Source organism: Aquila chrysaetos, chromosome 3 (genome assembly GCF_900496995.4).
Source record: "Aquila chrysaetos chrysaetos chromosome 3, bAquChr1.4, whole genome shotgun sequence".
Taxonomy (NCBI): domain Eukaryota; kingdom Metazoa; phylum Chordata; class Aves; order Accipitriformes; family Accipitridae; genus Aquila; species Aquila chrysaetos.
In genome coordinates, this window is record NC_044006.1 from 1539863 (window position 1) to 1563521 (window position 23659).

The following is a 23659-nucleotide window of genomic DNA, read 5'->3' on the forward strand; positions in this document are numbered from 1 at the left end:
AGAGCTGCTCCAAACTCTGCCTGATACCCACCTTCACCCACGAGGTCCCAGCTGGAAGCAGCAGAGGAAGAACCAGGCACAAAGTCCATCCTCCTCCCTGTCCCTGTGGTGGTTTCCTTTGCAGCAAATTAGTGTTTCAGAAATGCAGTAGACATGACATATGAAGACAGAAATTGCCAGCGACTTTTAATTTGGGTTCTGCCAATTTCTCTGTTCCAGCTATTGATTTTCCATAAAGATGAATCCCCACTCCCAGCTCTCTCTGACAGGCGGTATCTGGGTGTTTTGCTTACCCTGAGAGTGGAAATATATGTTTTATTAAGTGTCAGAGCTCACTAATGAGAAGAGGGAGGAAAATCAATTGTCTGCTTATATCTTGATCTCAAAGACAGGACTAACAAGTTCTTTATTTTGATGCTGTGGGCAGGAGGACAGGGCAGAATGACAAACGTGGCAGACAACAGCTGTCAGGTCTGCTACAGAGGCAGCTCAGCTGATGGGGGGGGGGAAGGGGGTACATGGTGTTTGAATGCTTCAAACACATTTGTATTAATTCAAAGAGATTCATAGAGTGCTATAAAATCCTATAGTTGAATTGATCCCTGATGCAAAGCTACTGAAAATCGTAACATTTCAGCTGCAGACTATAAGCAGGTTTATCCTCATATTCCTAAATCAAGACAGCAGCTTGACCAGCTGTTCAGGATAGGGGCAGCCAAAGGGATTCCATTTTTCCATGCTAAATTTGGGATGAAGGTTAGCATTTATGACGATGAGAAGTACAAGCAAGCTCAGTGCAAAAGTCTCTGCACAACTCCAGCAATAAACCCTGTTTCAAACGTGCACCATGCTGTGCTCACAGAAAGTGCTCAGGTGACATCCTAGCCCTGCCAAAATGAGGAGCAAAGCTTGCTAAGCCCAGGACTTCACCTTTGCTGCGCGAGAAGCTCGGCCTCTGCACTCAGCTCAGCTGTGCAATACTTTCATCTTCTACCTCCACCTTTTCCAGGTCAGTTCTGGGGTACAGGAACACCCTGAATAGCCTAGACCTCACCAGCTTGAAGGCAGACATGCTCTCCACCGAGAGCTATTAAATACAAAGACACCATCACATCTTCAGAAACCATGGGATGGGAGGGTGCCAAGGGAAATGGACACAAATTTCAAGCCTTGTTTTAAACTCATCCCTGGGCACCTGGCACAGGCCATGGCTGGAACAGGTGGCAAGGTTAGCTGGACCTTCACAGGATTCTTTTTATGTCCTTAAGCTGTCAGCTCACCAAGGCCGAGGGAAAAGGACAGGTCCAGTTCCCAGCACACACAGCCCGAACGACAGGATTGGGATCCATGACATGAGCATGAACATTCATTTCCTGCAGAAACTTGGCATTATTACCAAATACTGATCTCTGCTAGCCCTTCCCCCCAAGCAAGGCTATCAACCTTCTTTCACTCATATTTGTTATCTTCCTTGTCTGTTAGAGAATCACACCTGACAATTGTATAGTTAATCTCTTGGCAGCTATGAAATGAAATGGTAAGCTCCGTCTGCCTTGAGAAGATGCATTGATTTCTTAAAATGACAGATCGCCTCCTCCTTTGATGTTCAAGCAGAAGCTTAGGGCTGGTGTTATGGATCTTGCCTATCATTCAATTAAAAAAGCTTAGCAGAGATGCCCCAGCTAAGCGTACAAGACAGCATTAAGGCTAAGCCCTGACCCAAAGATTTAATCGCAGGGAGTATGAAGGCACCTTCAGATACAGGATGCCTGCCCAGTTTGCTGATGAACACACCGGTCATGGCATGGAGCTTGCCACTGTGAACCAGACGAGCCAGTCTCTTCTCCACAATAAAACAGCTGACTGGCCAGTCAGGTCCTACAGCAAAGCAGAGCAGGAAAATCCCTTCCTACCCAAAAGGAAGTTTGCTGCACTTCTTAATGGAGCAGTTTATATTCTATTTCAACACATCTCTTTAATAAGAATTATGTGTTTAAGTTAACAAAACTCCTGACACTTTGTGAAACAGCCTCAGTCTCACTGTGGAGAGCAAAGCACCAGAGCGTGTCTGGCGTCAGATGTAAAGACTGTGAGATTCACCCTTGAAAAGCGAAAATACCCCCATCCCAACAGCATACTGTAAAGCCCAGCAGACCCCATTAGTACCCCAGAACCACTTGTGCTTTCCTGGGTGAATATTAACATCTGCAAAGCAGCAAAGAGCAAAGCTGAAACCTATCTGTGGGCATCCCAGATCTGACCCACGCTGGGCTCAGAGCAGGTCCCAGGCAGAGCAGCAGTGGGGTGCTGCCAATGATGTCCTAATGCTCAGGAATTCAGGGCAGGGTCATTCACAATCCTCCTCCCAGAAATGCTACAAACAGTGAAGTTGTTTGGAGCACCCTGGCAGGGCTGTGAGGATTCACCAGCCCCAGAGGCAGAGACGTACCTACACCAGGCGACTCAAAACCCAGCAAGGTGCCTGTGGTGTGAGAAACAGGGCAGCCGTGTGCCAGCACAGCGCTTCACCGCGGCCACCTCGCAGGGTGCCACTAGCACGACCTTAAGGCTTCCCAGGATGGAGCCAGCTTTTCTGCTCCATGCTGCGCTCACTACACCTTGCCCTGAGCTAGCAGTCACCATTTTTCTGGCTGTCCTGCCTTAGCTACTTCATCTCTGTCTGCAGGGACCCTTGGCTCGAGGCCGTGTCCCCGCAGTTCGCCACTGAGGTCTGAGCTCTGCAAGGATAAGAGATCTTTAAAGCAGCCCACAGCAAAGCAGCTCAGTTTTAGACTCCTTGGTCTTGGAGCTAGGGCTCATAAACCACTGAGGCCACTGCCTAGCTCCGTGGAGCAGAGGTGAAACATGCTGGAGGAGCAATGGGAACATCCTGCACAGGGAAGCAAAGCTTTGGAAATCGTATTTGGGCTGCAAAAGATCACAAATCCTGCAGTCCTCAGAACACGGTCTTTTCATCGGCTTAGCCTCCCCACAGCCCCATCGCAACAGCAAGGGGCACAAGATGGGAGTGAAACAAAACGTGCCTGCTAAGAGGGGAGCACGGAGCCCTCGGCCCTTCTGCTCTTCTGCTCTTCTCCTCCATGCCCTCCGGTACGATGGGAAACCACCCGGGGAACAGCCCCGGGTTGGGAGACAGAGCCTTCTCCCACCTCAACGCACACGATGCCTAGCCCAAAAGTCGCACCGACCCCTCGCCCCGTGCCCACCACCGGCAGATGCATCACACCGTGATTACAACAAGCAGGCGTTGTGCGCCAGCTCGCTGTAAGTAAGTGACCCAAGTCACCGCTTTTGGTATAAAAACAGAGGCCGCTGTAATGAACGGGTTAACTTTGTTCATGAAATCGCATGTGGAGGTAGGGATATTCTTCACTTATCTAAGACCATGAGTACCGATGATTAGCATATGTAGAGAAACGTTTACAGAGCATGAATGGGACTTGAGTCACCTAAAGAACAGCTGAGGAGGACTTCGGCCTTCATCCCAACAACCACCGGAAGGCAAATTACGACCACTTAACACCTGATGGCACAAGATACTGAAGATACCAGCCAGCTGTCATGTATCAGGGACTAAAAAGACTGTATAAATAAAGGGGCTCTTCCCCTGTTTGGGTGCGAGCTTGTGGCGGAGCACTGTCTCCCTGGCCGCCCAGCGCTGTTTTGCTCTTTTATCGCTTGCTAATAAATTCGATCTTTTATTTAATACAAATTGGCTCCTCCAATTTGTCAGGAGCGTCTATAACACCGCTAATTAAGGAGGCAGAGGCGAGCGAGGCCGCGCTCCCCTCCCCACGCAGGCGGCCATCTCCCCTCGGGGCTGGGCTGGTGTCATGGGATCCTCAGGGACCCAAGGTACCGCATTTCCCCAGGGACCGGAGGGCGGAAAGGTGGAGGGTGCAGGCGGCTGAGAAGCGGATTAATGAGATTTATAGAAGGGAAAGTACAAACCATTTTGGGGCCTGCAGTCCCGTAGGCAATGGGGGTATTTCCCCACACGCCACCGCCGCTAAGAGCAAAAAGCATGCTGGTGAAAAGCAGGGGCTCGGGGGAGAAGTTGGTGGGTGCCGGGGGCTCGGCCCTGCCAGCCGGGCCACGATGGGGTGGTGGGAACCGACCGCAGGGAGAGGGAACGGCAACCGTGTCCGCCCGAGACGCCGGAGCCTGGTCCCTGGGTGGTTTGCCCGTGGCTCCCGGGGCCTGGCCGGTGGCGAGGGCAGGCAGGGACCCGCCAGGGCCCGGTCGCGGTCCCACCACAGGCCGCGGCCCAGGCCCCGGCCCAGGCCCCGTTATGCCACAATGCGTCGCCATGGCAACGGCGGCGGCCTGCGGGGCGGCCGGGCCGGGCCGGGCCGGGCCGCAGGTAGAACCGGGCTGGACCGGGACTGGGGGCCGCTGGACGGAGCTCCCCGAAGGCCTGACGAGGTGGGTCAGGGCTCGATGGGGCTGGGTAAGGCAGGCTTGAGCCTGCCGGAGGGGTGACAGGCTTGAGGGGCCAGGGCTTTGTCCCTCAACCCCGGAGCGGGGGCAACCTGAGGGGGCCGCAGCCCTGGGATGAGGGAGCTGGGTTTGGGCGGCGGGGAAGGTTTTGGGGTGCCCCCGGCTCCCGTGGGTGCCCCCTTCCACCCTCTCCAAGCCTTGGGTGAGCCCAGGGCCACGCAGCCCCGCTGCCAAGCATGGGCGACTGCAGCCTCCCAGGCTGCAAACGTAGCAGCGTTACTGGAAAAAACAGCCGTTTCTGGCAAGGAAAAAAAGGGATATAAAAACAGAAAGGGAAAACAAGCACAATCACAGCTCTGTCTGTGGGCAAACAGACTGCGCTAGAGAGCCAAATCGCTCTGAAAGCGGGGTAATATGTAACCTGGTGCATGTGCTGTCCCTGTTGCGCTCCATACGGGGATGCCAGGAACTGGCACTGCTTTGGTTGAGGGTTTGGGGTTTTTTTTTGTGGAAAGAAAAAAGTGAAAAGGAAATAGTGCTTGTTTTTTAAGTTGACAGCTCTCTCGGAAAAAAAGTTGCTGCGAATGAGTGAATTAGTATAAATTGTAGTGCAGGTAGGGGCCAGACATCTTGAAACGCTTGGAATTCCTGCGAGGAAGTGTTATTAGTTCTGTTAATGTATTTTGGGAAAATGAGGCCAAGAAAAATTGCTTTGTCAACTAGCTATCACCATCTAGCTCCTACAAGACATGTAAGAATTAAAATATCCCAGTTAGATACTATAAGAACTTAAATAATTATAACCAGAAAATTACACAGAATGAGGAAAGTTACCTGTTGCTAGCATGTATCATCGCAGTCTGACTGGGGTCACAAGATCTTACTTTCAGAATTCCGTATTTATTTATTTTTCAAATCAAGCGTGCTCAGCTTGTGAAAGCCACATTCTCCACATCAAGCTGGGTTCTTATTATATAACTACTGACAACAGGGACACAGGCATTTATTGAGCAAATGTCTGTTTAAGATACTTAAGTTGTGTGAGCCACAGGTATTTCAGCTAAAGCACAACAGACAAAGGCCTTCCGTCTTGGCTCCGCAGGCACCACCAACCAGGGCATGTCTTTGCCAGTAAATGAAACGGCTAAGACTAAGACAGCAGATATGGCGTTGCAAAGGACCACTACCTAAACACCTTCTTAACAGCAAACCATTATCTGTTCACAGGTGCTTTACACGTGTTTCCTTCTCTTATTGTACATTGTTCATAGACTAACAGCATTCTTCTACAAGAAAGCAAGTAGATATCATGGACCAAGGTGATTATGTAAACTAAAAACCAAAGAAAGGGAAAGCAATACCTCACTTAAAACATCAGGTTATGACTGTCAATCCGCTGTTGAAGGTAGAGGTGCAAGGAAAAACGCTAGCACTCCTCTTGAAAACTGTTGTGAGGCGGCACTCGGCATATTGCAGGGTTCTGCCTGCTGCATACCAGCGTGCTTGGGGGCCAGAGGGTTAATCTGAATCACCAAGGTGATTATGTAGCTGTAGGAATTGGCTTAGAAGATGGGTCTCAAACCTCAACAGCCTGGCAGATTACAAAGAGAGAAAAATAGACATCTCCAGAGATGTAGAAGAATGGAAAGAAATTGCTTACAGGAGTACAAAGGCATCTAATTAGAATGAAACAGAAGATAATAAGATAGGGAGAAATTTTGGCAGAGTATATCAGAGAATAATTCCTGACCGTGAATCTATTAAGCAGAGGTAGAACCTCTAGGGGCGGGGGGGGGAGGGTGGGGGGGGGGTAGCAGAAGACCAGTTGGTTGGAATATATAAAAGTAGACTATACGACACATTAGAAACCATACAACTATAAAGGAAAATGCCTCTGGAACTATATCTACTCTAACAGTTCTTTCCCATCTATAAATTTATAAGCTAAGCTTTAATTAAGAGAGAAGAGTCACAGCCATGATAATACTCCCTCACAGCTGCTTTTCCTTTGGTTCTTAATGTTATTATTGCTGCTTTCTTCACAGCAACTGAGCTTTGGAATCATGGCTGTGATTTTGAATGAGTTTGAAACCAGTTCGGAGGGTACTGCACGCAGTGAAGAACAAGACAGTGCCAGCTGGGAGTGGTACTTGGAAAGGAGAAGCCTTGTGCTGCAGTTCCTGAACTCCAACCTGAGCCTCCACCACCTTCAGCACCACCAGAGCAAAGTTGAGCTTCTAAAGAAGTGTTACTTTTACTTGGAGATTGAGCCCAAACACGTGAACGTGAGAGACCAGAACCACGTGATGCATCACATTGACATCTTGCAACTAATAGACACCTACCAATTCCAGAGGATGAAGAAGGTGGGAAAAACCCAGACTGAAATTCAGCTGTCACTTTTAACTGAGCTGTTAGAACAGCTGGAACGAGGTCAGGAGGAGCTGAGCTGTTACGTAGAGACCTCTGACATGATAACTTTCCTGTCCTTGTGGGACTTGATTATGCAGAGACTGTCCAAGCTTTCCGAGTTTATGGAAACTCTCCTTTCCTTGCAAGTGCCAGGAAAGCTCTATGTCAAGCATTGTTTGGTGTCACATGCAAATCTTAGAAGTACTAGACTTCCCAACATTAGGCTTTCTCTCTGTACAAAGATACCACTGATTTTTGATCGAGAAGAATCATTTGCACACAAGAACTGGGCCAAGCTCAAGTGGTTTACCGAAAATCAAGAGCCACACCTCGAACAATATGAACTGCACGTTAAGTTACTGACAAATGGGAGACAGACAGAAGTGGGATACGGTAGGACTCAGGCAGTCACCTCCAACACATGTGTAGTCCAGGACCTGCACCCTGGCAGATCATATGAATTCACAATTAGAAGATCACACACCGACACACTTGTCTGTGAGAGATGGTACGACAGCATTACGCTGAAGACAAAAACTAACGCTGTTGAAGACACAGACGGCAGTGCTTGTGCACCAGAAGGAAGAGGTGGCACACAAGAACATTTTTCTCATTTTATCCATTTGAAAAAGATGAATGAGAAAAATTAAAGGTAAACCTTATTTTCAAACATTTTGTGTAAAACTGAACTCATTCTGTTTTCAACAACAATTTTACAAGCACCTTCCTCAAATCTTTCCAGGTCAACAGTAACCCATTCCAAACTTCTCACACAAAACAACATCCTTAGGCAGCATTCGGGACTAAACACTCACTTCCCACTGCTGGAACTCACAGGTGGGAGCAGCTAGAAGCAGGCGGTCTTGCAGGACACCTCGGATGCAAAGCACAGGAGATAGAAGCATCTCCATCATACAGTGCTTTCCATCCACTGCAAGATGCCCAGTGCCAGCTTCTTGCAATGACGTTGTTTTGGTTTTGTTACCCCAAGTTATTTTTTTCCCCACGTCCTTCCTCCAAAACGCCTGAACTGAATCCTAAGCTCTTCAAATCACGCACCCTAACTTATTTCTATCTCTGGTTCCTCTCACCCTCTACACCCTGTGCCTTATCGGTACCTAAGCATGATTTCATGCTCACCCCCTCTACAGTGCGTGAAAAGATCACTCTGATTAAAAAAAAACCAAAACAACAAAAAGCACCACAACAAAAAAACCCCCAAACCAACCACTGTCCCAAGCCCCCACAAGAAACAGGGAAGGGTAATACATCCACACAACCAATATGTAGAAAACAATCTTTTTTGCCATGTACTGCAGTCAATGTTCATTTTCTTTTTTACCATTTGGTTCAGTACAAACATAGCTGTCCCCACACAGATTCTAGTCAAAGCATTGCATAAACAGACCTTTTAGTAATAAAATCTATTATTTAAATAAATTCAAATCATTTTTACAATTATGGCTTAAATATCAAAAAAGGAATGTTGAGGTTCATTCTTATAAACGGTAGAAGCAGTTAAAAATATTTGTATCCAAAACGTCATTTGAGGTTTGCTGCAAGTCACAGACATACAAAAGATAAAAACCTGCCACATTTAAAGTTCCTTAATTTACACTTCATGACACTTAACATTTAATTTCTATTTTAAAAAAACCCAACAGTTTATTGCAGTAAATTGATTGTCCTACACAGATCTGGCCAAATCCTCACAAACAGTCCACTGGGCTTCTCCTTTGCCAGCTGGAGCCAAGGAGAGGTTTCCTAGTTCTGACATCTGTAATTTCACTGCCAGGCCAAGCACGATGCAGGGTGATGGCTGCAACTCCACGGACCGTCACAGGCTGACACCTGGCACACCGCTTGCTGCACGCACAGGCTCCCGTTGTTCAACTTGGGCTCAAGCTCTAGCTAGTGCCGAGGAAATTAAGTTATCCTGTTGGATGAACCGATATTTGTGTCCTGCGACAACATTCTTTTGTCTGTGAGCTGCGGAAAACACAGTGCCTGTGTTCAGACAGATACCCTGTGCACCGTGCTGCCAGTGGTTTCCTATTGGAATTACCAAAGGTTTGGTCGTTTTGTTTTTTTATAAGTATGTTAAGAATATGTGCTTGAACATAAAATTCTTTCAAAAGTAAACTCAAAGCTCTGTGTGCAAATGAAAACGGACTACTTTGAACTTCTTTCCTCTATTAATTTCTATGATTCTCTCTATCCATGAGCATAAGGACAAGAACACAATATTCAGCTGTCACTAACAGTCTATAAAAAGTTTGATTAATTGCACTTTCTGCTATCCCTGACTATTGCCGCTGCATGACCAACTCTACAGGTACCTGCTCACAGCCCAAACAGCCCAAGAGTCCAGCCTGGCTGTTACTGCTGCTTGGGTGGTCTAGGGCAGCCTTTTCTAAACACCAGTTACAAAATGCATGTTCAAAGGAAAAAAAATACGTATTTTGTCTTGCAACACAAAGGTGACCAAGCAAAGCATTTCAGTCTAGGCTTTACCATCCAAAGAGTAGCAGTAAACACTTTTTCCCTGCTGAGTGCAAAGGGAGATGCTTTGTGAGGTCTCTTTCTTGGTCTGTACAAACACATGGCCAAATCCCCCACAAAAGCATTGGACTAAGCCACTACACTCAAGGTGAGTCTCCTCATTTGTGTTACATGTAATGAAATAACCAGCAAAAAAAACAGGGGAGAGACTCTTCACTTACATTAGATCATGAAAATGAGACCCACTGGTTCTAAAGGGACCTGACTTTGCTAGAATGATGCTGGCACCATGCTAAAGTATTTATCCCAACAATTCCAGTATCTTTTGCAATTCTCCACATCATCTTGGAGATACATGATTGCCTTTCAAGTAGTCCACAAAACGATTCCCATACAAGCTTATTTTGGAATTGTAATATTATTTGCAAAATCAGGCTGCTGCAGAATCTTTCAAGTCATCCTGGCTGGGATTTTAAAAAGGAGCAATGAACTTTACATCTTACCAGCTTTTATCAAGTATCTTTAGAACCAGCAGGAGTTACTTCCTACAGGCTTTTGTCCCTCAGGGAATCGGCAGCCGTATGCCTGTTATTATGCTTCAGTAAGACAAGAGCAAGCCTGGGTGGTCTCTAGCGTACAGATCAAACCCACCAAATGCAGAAGTGCAGGAAGGTAGTTTAAAATAAGGAAGAGAACAACAAAATTTCTCCATAGGTTCTTGAGTCAAGTCTAACACAGAGTCATGAGAAGAAACACAGCATTAAATAAGGACTTTTCCAGACACAACGCTTTCTTATTGCACATTCCTCCACACTGGAAAGAGCCATGCTGCATTTTCAGTTGCAAACACGGGACAAAATTCATCCCTGCCAGAGCGCTGTGAAGTCACGGGGACCCCTCACTTACGCCAAGGAGGACTAGTGTCCCAGCACAGTATATACTTGGTGCAAAACCACTGTGATTGCATCTTGGCTCCATCCCACGTGAACATTTAGAGACAGCCAAGCGTGTGGTCTTGGGGAGAGCTGAGGCAGGCACTTCATACATTCAGAATTGAAATGAGATAAAAGACACCCTCCTTCAAAACTATCATGCTTCAAAAAGCAGCTACGTGATTCAGCAGAGAGCACCACTTCACCGCTATACATCTGTATCAGCCATACGTTACCGGGCAAAAGCAGCCTTCTCTAGTGAATCACAGCTTCCAGTTCATAGCAGTTTGGCTACTTAAAATAAAAAAATAGATTATACACATAAATGCTGTGGTACATTTATCAAATTTCCATCACTGCTCTTAAAAACTCAGGCCATAAGACTGTGAAACAAATTCACAGAGTTAAAAGTTAATAAATTAGAAGCAGCTTTAAAAAAATATGGGGTAGGAAAGGAGGGCTCTTACAGGAGGAGATTTCAAATAAAACTCAGAACAGTTTAAAATATGCTGACAAATTCCAACGTTTCCTGGTAGGAGCGGTCCTTGCTTTTCATTAACTTTATATTGGTGAGGACAACCTCCTTTGTACAAAGAATAAGTAAATCTATTTACAAAATCAGCTCGGCCTTGGCTCTGTGATATTTACACGCTCAGAGAGCAGCGTTTTGGCTAGACAAAGAGCAGTACATGGTTCTCTCTTTGCTTTCTTCCTTCACTTAAAAAACCCCACAAAACAACAACAAAAAAGTTTTTCTGCTTTGAGAAATAAGAACCCTTAAAAATTCCCTGGCCTTGGTTTTAAAATGAGTGGTAGTACTCAGAAGCTTTGGTCCTCTATGGCAAATAGCAGCTTGCCGCGCAGCTCCGTTGTGTGCAGTCATTCCACCCTCGACGAATGGACTGAGTATTTGGTCCCCAAAGCGCAGCTGCACTGGCAGATAGGATGGTGGCTCCGCTGAGCATCTTACAGTTAAAAAAATAGTATCATCACATTAATAAAGTCACACACTCATCCATTTCCAATGCTTTTTTGGTTTGCTAGAGCTGAAAGTTCCCATCCAAGGTTGCACTGATTAAAAAAAACCCCAAGATGCCAAAGCAAGCACTGAAGCGGAGCTGTCGCTGTGCAGGGGAAGATCCTGGCTCCCCCACTGCATTTGGCTCCATAGGTCATTAAATAACGGAAAGATGGTGTCCTTCCCAAGGCACACGTAACGCGGTTCAGGTAGAGAGGGACGAGCTCATCGAGGTACAACCCATCCTCATCGGCACAAGGCTGCAGTCTTCCTGACAAAAATCCCCTGGGCTGCAGTATAGCAGTTGCGCTGTCTGTAATGCTGCAGCAGTCTCCTCCACAAAGGGTTGCACTCCAGGAGGTACCGGTTCCCTGTTGGCGCAGGGATGGGGGCAGCGGGTTAGTGGCGAGAAGGGGCTCGGACAATACCGTCACAGAGCGGTCACAGAAACTTTTAGCTAACATTTCTAGCCTAAGGGTGCTGGATAACTTGCAGGGACATTTCCTTTAGCCAGAGCTCTGTGAAATCCCAGCTCCCCTTTCAGTGCTGTCATATCTGCGAGCAGCTTCCCTACACATCACAGCCCACGCCTGCGTGATTAGGAGGAAAATAAGCAGCCAAATTCTGTTAGGAGAGAGCTCTAGCATGCAAGTGACAGAAACAACGTGGTCTGAACCAGAGGGTGAGAAAAACTAATTATACATGCTGCATACAAGCCATGCACGATCTCTGCTTTGCCCAGATTGCCCAGATAGCCCAGTTTCAAAACCACAGACAGTCTAAAGGGCAGAAGAATAAAGCAGGAACATCGGTTGTACTAGTTTGGATCTCCACCCCTTTAGCCAAGCATCCTGTTCCCCTGCAGGCCTGTGCACGCTCCCAGAAGACCCACCTAAAATGCAGAGTCCTTCCTGAGCTCGCGTGATACCAACATTGATCTGGTTTGGGTCGGTAACAAACCCCAGGTACTTCTTCTGCCAGCTCTTTGTGGGCTTCCTATCAATCTCTGACCGGGGGCAGGAGCGTACAGTCGACAGGATCACATATCTCCACTCACTTCCTAGATGGCAGAATTGAACCAGATTTTTTTTAGAACGAAGCATCTGGCCACCCCTCCACCCCACAAGACACTCATTTCTCTACAGCAAGACCCACAAAACTGCAGGCACCATTTGGGTTTCTCCAGCTCTTGGAGGCCATCAGGTGCCTGGTCGTTGCTCTCCAAAGAGCACGTGTTACGGCAGTTCTTTAACCCCCCCCTTCAGACATCCTCCACCTTCCCGTCTTCAGCAGTCTCACCCTGCCTGGCCACTCCAGAGGTTTCCAAAGGATTTATTAAAAGCACAAATCACCCAGAAATCTGGCCCAGGGATGCTCCCTCCATGGCTGAAACGACCCTGCTGTAGGATTTGCTCAAAGACTGTCTCTGTGAGAAGTTGCTTCAGTCCTCGGGAAGGCAGGAGAGAACAGAACGGCCCCCCCCTCCGCCTCCTGCCAGCCTCACCTTGACTTTTCCTGATGGTGCAGACGGTCATTCCACTGATGCCCTCTTTCAGGAGGCTCTTGTTGATCTCGGACACCTGGGTGCTGTAGGGGCTCAGGATGGCGATGCTCTCTGGCCGGATGGTGCCATCTAGTGTCAGCTGCTTCGCCAGCCTCACCTGGGGGGGACCAGGGTCCTGCTCACCTGGGAGCGGTGGCCGGATGGGAACCAGCCCTCCGGCACCCTTGTCCCCAGGGCAGCGATGGTGCCTGGCTGTGCTGCTCCCCCTGCTCTGGGTCACGCTTCCCTACAGCTGCCTCTAGCCAGGGGCATCGTGACGTGCTCCAGACCCGAGAAGACGCCAGGCAGACCCTGCGCCCCGCTGAACTTTACCTTCCGTCACTACTCATTGTCCCTCCACGATCCCCAGGGTCACCCTGCACAACACCCTCCTCCCTTTCGCATCTCCAGCGATTCCCCAGGACCCTCCTCACCGCCTGCTCCACTTCTTCTAGGTTAGCTTTGGAGTTCTCATTTTCTTCCTCAGTAGAAACCATGAGGCTCTGCTCCTTCCCCTCCACGTGCCCGAAGATGATAGGGCAGCAGCCGTTATCTTTGTGGTGGAAGACGCTGGGTTTACGGCAAAGCTGGGGCCACGTTTTCAGCCGCGTTTCATAAAACTCCTGGGATGGGAACTCACAAATGCCTTTGTGCTGGCAGACAAAAGGGGAGAAACTGAGGTAAACAAAACCCAAGGAACTTTTCAACCTGCAGCATCTTTTTGGGCAGGCTTCACCTGCAATACCGTTGTGCTATAGTTGGCACCGGGTGACTGCATTATTCATTACTCTAGGAAGGGAAAGCACTAATGGAGAATATCTGTTTCCCAGCGGGCTTGAGGCAAGCCCCAATAACAGCATTTTCTGTGATAGAGAAAAGACAATGCACTTGAGGGCCTCACCATGCGGTACTGCGTATCCAGCATCCACGCCTGATTCCGGTAGCGCTCAAAAAGAGACACCTCCATGCCAAGACTCTTGCAGAAGTCGTTGTTGACCATAGGCCGCAGCTGTTTGTGATCCCCAAGCAAAACAACCTGGAACGAAGAGCAGACACCTTGGCTATGATGGTGGTGGCACTGGTGAAGGCAATCAGCACTTTGAAAGGCTATTTGTACGCAGACATTTGTCGCTACTTATTTATGTTACACTTACAGCAACCTCAATCAAAGTTCATGTTGGGCATTATATAAAGATCCTGACCCAGATAATGCAGAGCCTTGATCCCATCTGACAGGAGAAAGACATCATGTAGTAAGTCTGCTGAGATCCGCTCTATGCTTCGTGTCACGTTAATACTTTGCACCTGGGTCAGCACATTTTTTGGTGGCAGTGAAAAGAAGCACCAAAAATCCAGCCACACCACCACTTGTTCTCTCTTGCAGAAGGCCAAGAGCAAGTTTAGAGGAGACAGTATGGGTGTAACTGTCTGAAGGCAAGGAGCTGATACACACAGCAGAGAGGCGAGCAGATGCAATAGTTCTCCACCACAGCTTTCAGGCCTACAGCAGGTCTGCTTTATGCGATATGAACAGATAATGCACAGCTCATGCATCTAGTGAGAATACTTCTGTACTGCACGTACCTCTCCGTGCCTCAAGATTTTAATTACAGTTAGTAGACTTACACCTCAAAGGAGACAACTCCCTGAAGGCTGAAACATTGATACACCATCATAGATCCTGGTAAAACTTGGAAGAGCAGCATGGTAAGGGGTGGAAGACATGCCGAGGTTCGAGAGCTCTGAGCAGCTGTCCTAGAGACTCATCTTTGGAAGGGACTTACCTTCTCAGCATAGCGGTGGCTGACCAAGGGGATGAGGGTCTCAGGCTCTATGGACATGGCACACTCATCGATGATTATCTGCCTGACATTGAGCTGCTCCAGGGAGGTGGCAGATGCGGCGGAGCACGTGCACAGGATGACATCGTGGCCTGACAGTTCATATGTACGAGCAGCCGACAACTGATTTTTGTACCTGGTGGTCAATGCAGAAGACACCAGGTTATGCATAAGGGAAACACCCCCAGGTTCCTCATGCAGGAACCGGGCAGACGCTATACTTTCCCAAACACTTATGGCTCCATCTCCCTCCCCAGGATGAGCTGGTGTTCCCAGAAAAGGGCTTTGGGTGGACACTCTAGGAAATGTATTTTGTCCTGAACTCAACAGGGCAGGGGCTCAGGGTGGAGGATGCAAGTGTCACACACACATCATACAACTTTTGGTCCAGATGGATAACAGCACCAGAGCAGAAGTGACGCTGAGGCTCTGCACTGTACCAGTAACCCTGAGCTAATCACTTTTTATCACTTTTTCAAAACACACAGCTCATTAATCTGCCTTGATGTTTTCACCGAGTTCCTTGGCTTGCATGAGCCAGGACCAATCCGCTGACTTTCACGCAGTCTATGAGTTTGTGTCAGCTGAGACCTAGCAAGTATAGCCCAAAACCTCTTCTCGCAGGGGGAGGTGATTGCTGCACTGCGTTCCTTCGGGCAGTGCCTCAGAGGTGGCACACAGCCAAAGTCAGCCGTCTCTCACCAGGCTCTCTTTCTACTCACTTCTTTGTTTCTTCTTCTGTTATCTGCTCTCCTTTCCTCATCCGAGCATCAAAGTTAACAATCTCCTGCCAGCAAGGGTTGGGCGGCCGCCGGATGCGATAATGCAGGATTATGTCTCTGAATAAAGAGTCAATATATAAATATTTTCCCCCAACGCAGACCCAAGCGATCTCTTCTACAGTGAAGCATACCACACCTGCCTATGTGGAGAAACCCCATTAGCTAAAGAATTCACAGCCAGGCTGTTCCATCTTTATAGACCTAACACTTAGTTCACCCTTGAGGACACAAAATACAACCACTTTTCTTTAGCACTTACAAGCAGGAATGAAGTCAGAGACTTTTAGAGCTTTTCAAGAGAGAGATGAAAACATCTAGCATCTTTTCAACAACCTGGGTTTCCTGACTAGGTGCTACATTAGACTATACACCTTCACTTGAAAAAATTAATTACCATGCAGGTTCATAGTGCTGTCCACGCTAGCAGAGTGGAACGCACATTCGGTCTGCCTTGTTCAGCTTTACCAGCGCAGAAAACATCGCTCCCCAGCGCTCTCAGAGCTTGCGGGGCCGTGCGGTCCTACCTGAGCTCGTGCTTTGGTGTTGTGTCCCGCAAGGCTCTGCGGTAGAGGTTCCGGTTGCTCCCTGGGTACGGGAATTCCATTGTCTCAATGGCCTCCCCGTAAACCCTCAGTGGTTTCAGGTCCTTCATCTTCAGCAGCATCTCTGGGGAAGGAGAACAGGTCTGCTCAGACAGCACCAGGCACCAGTGATGCTGAGAAAGCTCGCAGCTTGCGAGGTGCCCGGTGTTTGCCGTGCACTCGCCTCTTCTCCCCAGCCCTCTCCCACCAACCCCACCTTCACCGGTCCTTGCCCCGCAGTGAGGAGTCTTCTGGAAGGACCGGTCCTGCTTTCTGCCCCTCCTGCTCACAGCCACATGTTCTCCCCCTCCACCAGTACAAGCCGCTTTAGGGTCTTAAAACGGATAGTTACCAGCAACAACATCAACAGACTTGTGGGATGGGCCACAGTACAAGATGCACTTTCTCCCCTTGGGCTTTTCTTTTTCAGAGACTGGTGTTTGGTCCTTCTCGACGGTCTCCTCATTCAGCTTATGGAACCAGTAGACAATGTGAGTTCCAACAACCGTTTTCCCTGTGCCTAGAAAAACAAGGAGGTTGCTGAGAACACTTTAACCATGACACCCATGCACTAGATCAGCATCCGGATGATCAGCCATGAAATAAAATCAAGAACTGAGAGGACTGCCTTGAAGAGCTGTGGGTCATGCCAACCCACGCTGCCTTCCCCTGTCTCACCAAGGGTCCTATGGAAAGCAAGAGATTAGCTCTAACCTGCCTTTCATAACAAAGTAGGCATGTACTCCTGCCGTCCCCCCAGCCTTACCTGGTGGGCCTTGGATGACCATGAAGGATTTTCTCAGGGCATTTAGAATAGCCTGGTTCTGACTCTGGTTAAGCCTCCTGCAGCTGCCAGGGAGATCAAAGGAGTTTTGCTGCAGGATTTTGGACGTTATCACTGTTATGGCAGAGCCAAGAAAACAAGTTGAAAGAAGGTTACTGAAGACAGCACACAAGCGATTCAACAGGAGGATGCAGCAGGTACCAAGCAATCGTGGCCCATTTACAAGACCACTTAAAAGTACTCCTTGTCCCGTGCCAGGATGTTCTGCCCATGAGCCTTCTCTGTGAGTCCTGGGGATTAAAACATCACCCGTGCCACTCTCCAGCAGGGCATCCCATATTACCTTCCCTCTGCCAGGCTAGCAGCTCCTCTCCTCCCCTTGGCAGGGGAACCTCCTGGTCTGGGAGCGTAACCCCTACAGCAAGGGCCCACAGAAGCTGCCAGGGCACCTGCCTGGCCAGAAGCAAGTAGCCACAAGGTAAGAAAGGTGAATATTTGCACCTACCTTTTTTAGGAGGTTCGTGGCCGAGGGTGATGCTTTTAGCAAGCTCAGAGGCATACTTGAGCTTCCAAAGTGCCTTTTCTTTCCGTCTGACAGACAGGGAAAAATAAGAATGAATGGAATGTAGCATAAAATAGCAAAAATTGTAATACAGCTTTGTACAACTGTCTTGTTTATTCTTTCTCTCTGCTTTGGTGTTGCATTAAGTCCTTCGACAAAGGACTTAAACCAAAACAACTCTTATTCTGCTCTTTTGCATCTGCGACTATTTCTCAACTGTCTGAAAGAGCTGAGCCTGCAAAGATGTTGAGAGCAAGGAGCACAACTTCTGTCCCAACTCCATTTTATTAAGGCCTATGCCATTTTATTGGATTAGCTTCCAATTTTTTCCTAAAATTCACAATCCAAAAGGAAGCACATTCTGCCCTGAAAAAGCTACAGCAGTTGTGGGTGCATAGCAGTCCATGCTGTGTACAAAGAAGGGCAAACTAGACATCAGCTCTGCTCTAATAAGAGCAGATCTTGCTTCACAGCAACAACAAAGGGGAATGATTGGGAAATCAGGGAGCACTTCTGCAAAGCAAACCCTGATCCAGTGCTTCACACTGCCTTTTATGACACATATTGCAGCAATCCAGTAACATAAGAAACAGATGCCCAGGGAAATTTCAGCATGGCACCTTCCCCTATCTCCCCGTTCTCAAGGTCAACCAGAACAGCAAGAGGCAATCTGGAGAACAGATCTGAGAAGTGCTGCCTCCCCCACCGAACATCAACAGCCCAACAGCATGGCCGGCCAGAGCTGGGCAAAGACAGACTTTTCAGGGGATCAGTCGCACCAGCAAGCAAAGCGTATTTGCGTGCAGCAAAGGAGTCCCGTGGAAAGCCGTTGCTCTGCATGGACAGGTTAAGCAGAGCCCGACCGCTAAGCCCACTTACACGTCTGGCAGCATCTTTGGTATGAGCTCCACCGTGAACCTGGCAGAGGCATGTGAGACTTCCACGGGGATGTTCTCCATAGACGTATAGTGGATGTAAAAGTTCATAGTATGCTGAGCAGTCCTCTCTAATTTCTCATCGCTGAACTCTTCAGTGACCCCGTGAGCCACCCAGGTGTAGGTATCTGGATCAACCACAAAATTGCTTTCTGACCTGCCCTTGTTAAGAAAAGTCAGATTCTGGAGACTGTGGCTAAGGCATTCCTCATCGTTTTGAAGGCCCCCAAGCTTCAGCCCACCTAAGCGAATGCACAAGTAACAGTGGTTGAAGTCCACTTCGATGGAACACTCCTCCATAAAGTTTTTGTTTAGGACAAAACTCCCTTGCAGCTGTCCTTTGCTTGTCCTTTGCTTTGCCCAGGTTATTTTGACATCGTGGAGGACAATCGAGTCGTTTTTGGCCACCGCGCACAAAGCAGACTCCATGGCGCTCATCGGCATCCATATCTTGCTGTACTCCGTTGCGTGCTTGTACTTGTCTTTGGACAGCAGGGTGGCGTAGGCAGAGAAGCAATCAATAGGCTTTTCCGTGTGCTGCAGGCAGATGTCGAAACCCGGCGTCACGCACCACAGCTGCACAAAGGGCACCAGGAAGCCCCGGCAGATGTCTGTGGTGAGCTGGAACTGCAGCGCGTCGCCGGCGCTCAGCTCCAGGGAGAGCTCTCTGTAGTGCGAGCACTGGCTCTTCCTTACCCAGCCCATGTGCCGCTGGTTGAGCTCCTTGCTCTTCTGAAGGAGGGAGGCAGCGGTCTCAAACTTCTCGCTCCGGATGGCTGCCAGCACGTCTTGCCAAGTCTGGGTGCCTAAGAGGGTGACGCTGCGGTTGCGGAGAGGTCCTTCCTGCAGGCTGTGCTCCTTCATCGTCTCCACAGAGTACACCCTCCTCTTCCACGTCAGCTTGATGCTGCTGCGCTCCTGGATGAATGTGGGCTGCTCTATCAGCTGAAGAGACCTGTAGTTAATTATCTGGGGATCTGGAAGACTCTCTTTGTTCAGGGGAAACAGGACTTTAAAATACTTGTTCATCCCTTCAATATCCACTACGAAGGCGATCTTCTGCAGGACTTGGCCCTTCAGCTGGGTGGCCATCTGCAGGCAGTGGGCTCTCTTCTCATACATCATCGCCTGGGAATTCTTCCTGTTGAAGTCATGACAGAGAAACTCAATGTCGTCCGAAGAATAGACGATGGGCTTCTTGTGGAGCACGGAATGAAGGTGCCGCTGGACCACGACATCCACGTACCGGCGGATGGGAGAGGAAGCCCAGGTGTACGAGTCAACGTGCAGGGAGTAATGGCCCGCTTTTGACTGGACAGTGGAGTTGGAGCGACTGAAATAGGAACGGCTGAGCAGTCTCCTGAACTCCAGGGCCACAGGGGCCAGCCTTGGGTGAATGTCATCAGTAACGATAAGGTCTAGCATTTTGTGGAAGTCACGGACATTAGCAGCTGCCTGCAGGTGCTCCCAGATTGGGGCCAGGAGACTGAATTCCACGTTTTTAGAGGAGTCTTGGCCAGGAGGCACCTCTCCCAGGTGGTGCGAGAGATGGATGGACAAAGGAAGGATGTGCCTGTACTTGTTTTTCATGTGTGATAGCTGTTGAGGGCTTGGCTCGCACTGACACCGGAGCGGAGTGACATTTCTGGTGTCCTCCTGGCTGGTGAGGAACTCGGCCACGAAACTGTTGAACATGATCATTAACTCCTCTATCATCTGATGGGACCCCCTGTTACCTGGGGAGCTTTCCTCGTCCAGCCGGTCATAGAAACAGTCCTCCTGCAGCCGAAACTTCCGATGGATCCTGGAGAAGTGATAAGCCACAGCTATGCAGTCCTCCAGGGTATCGAAACGAAGGGCCCCTGCCGCTCCCCTGTAGTGGTCCTTGATGAAGAGCTCTGCCTCTTCATAGGACAGCTGCCTGTCCGAGCGGATCACAGAGGTGGTGAAGACTCCCTTTAACATCTCATCAGTCTCCTTTTCTATGGTGACAAACAAGGAGATCACCCGACGATCTTTCTGTGGCAGGAGGCTGCAGATGTCTTGGCTAATGTGGGGTGGGAACATGCACAGAGGCTCCTGGTTGGGAGCGTAGTAGGTGACACCCCGCTTCTTTGCTTCCAGGTCCAAGGCACTGCCTTTGGGAATAACGCCAGCCACGTCTGCAATGTGGATCCCAATCTCATAGTGACACCCAAGATCCCTAATGCTGACAGCATCGTCCAAATCCCTGGCACCTTGGGGGTCGACAGTGAAGGTCAGGTAACTCCGACAGTCCTTCAGCTTTTCCTTGGTGAGGTTTAGTTTGCTGCTGGAGGTGTGTTTGGCTGACTCCTGGGTGACAGCAATTGGGTATTTCTTCTCCAAACCATACTCCAAGTTGAGGATCTTTAAGCCTTCTTCCAAAGTCAATGCTGCATGCAGAATCTCTGTTATTATCCCCAAAGGGTAGTAAAACCCTTCCCGCCAGGAGATAACCTGGACGCAGAAGAACTGGCATCTCCTCGTCTCCTGGCTGATCTTCTCGCAGCTGACCACTCTGTACTTCCCATTGACAAGCCTGCGGATGGGAATGACGTTGGGTTTCTCTTTCAGCCCTGGGACGAATATTTTGGTGACAGTGGGATCGATGGGTATCATCACCCGGGGATCAAATTCATCCATCATGCAGATGAAGGTCCGTTCCCTCTCCGCGCGCTTGAAGATGCCCACCACCTTCCCCTGAGGGCGATGGCTGCCGCTGTCAGCCGTGCTGCTCTGCAGGATTTCCACGAGCACCTCGTCTCCGGTGAAGGCCGTCCCGCAGTGAACTCTGCCTCTGATCTGAATGGTCATGGCAGGGGAGTCGTTGAGGGTGAAGGCAGAAGCTCTGTCAAACCCTTCTTTGACCAGCTCGCACCTCTTGTACATTTTGGGGTGCATGTGCAGATACTCTTGCATCATCTGAGAAGAGAAGCTGACGTATTCCTGCCTGTCTTCCCACAGGTTTGAAGCCTCAGACTTCACGTTCAGCAGCCCTTCTTCGGACACCGTCACCAGCACGTTCTTGCTCTCGTCTAAGAGCTCCTGGAGGATGGGATCATCGGGATTCACGCTTTCACCCTCAGAGCTCCAGGAATCCGTGTCGCTGTCGTCCTCATCCCCCTCCGGGCTCCTCCTGCTCCAGCTCTCCTTGTCGCACGCAGCCTGTTTGATCTGGGCCATCGTCAGGTTCTCCGGGAAGACACTTCCCTTCTCGATGCACTGCTGGATGAAACGCTTCCACACCTTGCTGCACTGGCCGTGGGAGCACAAGGCCACGGCATCCCCCACCGCAACAACCAGGGACTGAGCCCGGGTCATGATCGTGTTGAGCACTCTGGCTTCGTTGAAGAACTCGAGGTGGTGGGAGGCCGAGACGCGGAGGCTCTCACTGGTGTGGACCGTGCTGATGATGATGACTCGGAACTCCCGCCCTGCACCAGAGGAGACAAGGGAGATCTCATTCACAGGAACCCAACGGGGAAGACCCTGCCTGGCTGCCAGCCGGCGCTCTGCCCGTCTACGCTGCGTTACGTGGCTGTGGGTTGACGTAACCTCGCTCGGCTGAGTCACGGGAGTCTCCTGATGCGAATAAAGCAGCTCTTGGGGATCGTGAGGGCCTCCGGGCACGAACCAGGATGGACACCACGAGGCCACCACCACCCACGCACCAGGGAGGGAAGGGCAGCGTGGAGAGGGGAGGAAGGCAGGGCACTGAACCAGCGCAGCCACGAGCACCCGTGGGTCAGCCCTGCATGCTCCGTGCCACCGGCAGCCCCCGCCAGCCACTCCTCGCAAACGTGGGTAGAGTTTTCTGCGAATCCCAAATTCCTGGGGGAACTGAGGGCCTGGCAGGAACGAGAGCAGTGACCGTTCGCAAGAATCCCTCTCCCCTCAAGGACAGCTCTGCTGATCGCACAACAAATAACAAACAGCAAGAGGCACCCTGGTGATTTCAGAGCTGGGAAGAGACTGCAAAGAAAGGGTGTGGAGATCAGAAACACACCCCAGGGGTCAGTTATTCTCACCATGAGGAGTCCCAGCTGCACAATGAAAAAAAAATAAAAATAAAAACATGGATGAGTCATAAACTAAATCCTTGAGGACGAAACCAGCCCTATCCCTCTATCATCATCTAGAGCAGCAGACTCCTCCTTTAGTGAGCTGTTCTGCGATTTTTGCTGCAACTGGTACCCACAGGCCATCCTGGTTTCAATTCCCTTCTATTACTAGCCTCCCCCGCTGGTACTTGGGGCTTCACACGATTCACACACACTCAAGTCCCCGGGATCACACTTACAGGGTTTTCACCCTCCTACAAAGCAACATCCATATATTTGAAACGAGTTGACAGTTGGGTGCAGATTTAATTCAGTGTGAAATCTTATTCACTAAGGAAAAAATGAAATCAAAGAATTAGCAACCAGAAGGGGATGGAATCAGCCAAAGGATTTCCAGGCACTCCCTCTCCTAATCAGCACTATGTGAGCTGGGGCGGCTGCAGCAGTGGCAGAGCCACGGGGAAGGGCAGGGGAGCTCTGCCCAACAGCACCGCATGCACCCTCCCAGAGAGGTGTTTTGCCACGAGATCAGCCAGTATTTTGCATTTTAGCAAGCAGGACAACGCTGAGATGCCAGAAACACCTCTGCTAATGTCCCAGTATCTCTTCTCCCTGCTCATCACACAGTGGCTGTAGCTGCAGTAGACTCTCCTGTCCACCAGCATGAGTGCGAAAGTTCTCCCTAACACACAGAAGATCTCAAAACGCAGCCAGGCATGACTAACTATTGCACAAGACACAAACCTGGCAAGTTTTCATAGTTTTCTACCACCACATCTTGTAGCTGCTTCTTCCTCAGCTCTTGTCTTGTTGCAGAAACCTGGTAAGAAAGCAGTAGGCGCAACTGAATACAGTTTCAGCTCAGAAATGGCCCCCCACCCAACACCAAGGTCCCTCACCCTTCTCAGCTGCGGGTTCCCCAGAAAGTTACTCGACAGCAGCTACACAGCCTGGGCTGACTTCAGCCAGTGCTCCCGGTCCGCCCTGGAGTTAACCTGCCTAGAAGCTGCTGAAAGAAATCTTCAACTAAACCACCCCACCATGGGGCATCTCTGCTCCGACCACCCATGACACACTACCCAAACGGAGAGCGCCTCGGAAAAACACCGATGCCACGCAAGACCCCAGATTCCCTATTTTTGCAAGCCCAAAGGACAGGTTTACCATGAATAGAGTCCAGCATTTATTAGGGAGCGTTTAGGGAGCGGTCAGCAGTGCATGCGT

General features: G+C 49.5%; 2 protein-coding genes across 10 annotated transcripts in view; one reads left to right on the forward strand and one right to left on the reverse strand.

The window, feature by feature from the left end:
- Positions 1–3794: 3794 nt before the first annotated feature.
- On the forward strand, positions 3795–7724 carry FNDC11 (fibronectin type III domain containing 11). Its single transcript, XM_030007648.1, has 3 exons — positions 3795–3876; positions 6507–7461; positions 7711–7724. The coding sequence occupies exons 2-3, from the start codon at positions 6525–6527 to the stop codon at positions 7722–7724; spliced, it is 951 nt and encodes a 316-aa protein (XP_029863508.1). The 5' UTR covers positions 3795–3876; positions 6507–6524.
- Positions 7725–8156: 432 nt separating this feature from the next.
- The window catches only part of HELZ2 (helicase with zinc finger 2), a 28555-nt gene continuing 13052 nt past the window's right edge, over positions 8157–23659 (reverse strand). For 8 of the 9 annotated variants that reach the window (XM_041122751.1, XM_041122754.1, XM_030008665.2 and 5 more), the window contains 13 exons: positions 23180–23255; positions 18298–21808; positions 17362–17447; positions 16839–16970; positions 16425–16592; positions 16016–16157; positions 15432–15548; positions 14653–14845; positions 13770–13904; positions 13303–13521; positions 12830–12986; positions 12218–12385; positions 8157–11696 (listed from right to left, as the gene is read on the reverse strand). In XM_041122751.1, coding sequence (XP_040978685.1) covers positions 11572–11696; positions 12218–12385; positions 12830–12986; positions 13303–13521; positions 13770–13904; positions 14653–14845; positions 15432–15548; positions 16016–16157; positions 16425–16592; positions 16839–16970; positions 17362–17447; positions 18298–21808; positions 23180–23255 — 5229 coding nt within the window. In that variant the 3' untranslated portion in view covers positions 8157–11571. Of the gene's footprint in view, positions 11697–12217; positions 12386–12829; positions 12987–13302; positions 13522–13769; positions 13905–14652; positions 14846–15431; positions 15549–16015; positions 16158–16424; positions 16593–16838; positions 16971–17361; positions 17448–18297; positions 21809–23179; positions 23256–23659 lie in introns of those variants that run through there. The other variant, XR_005932135.1, reaches the window with a different exon arrangement.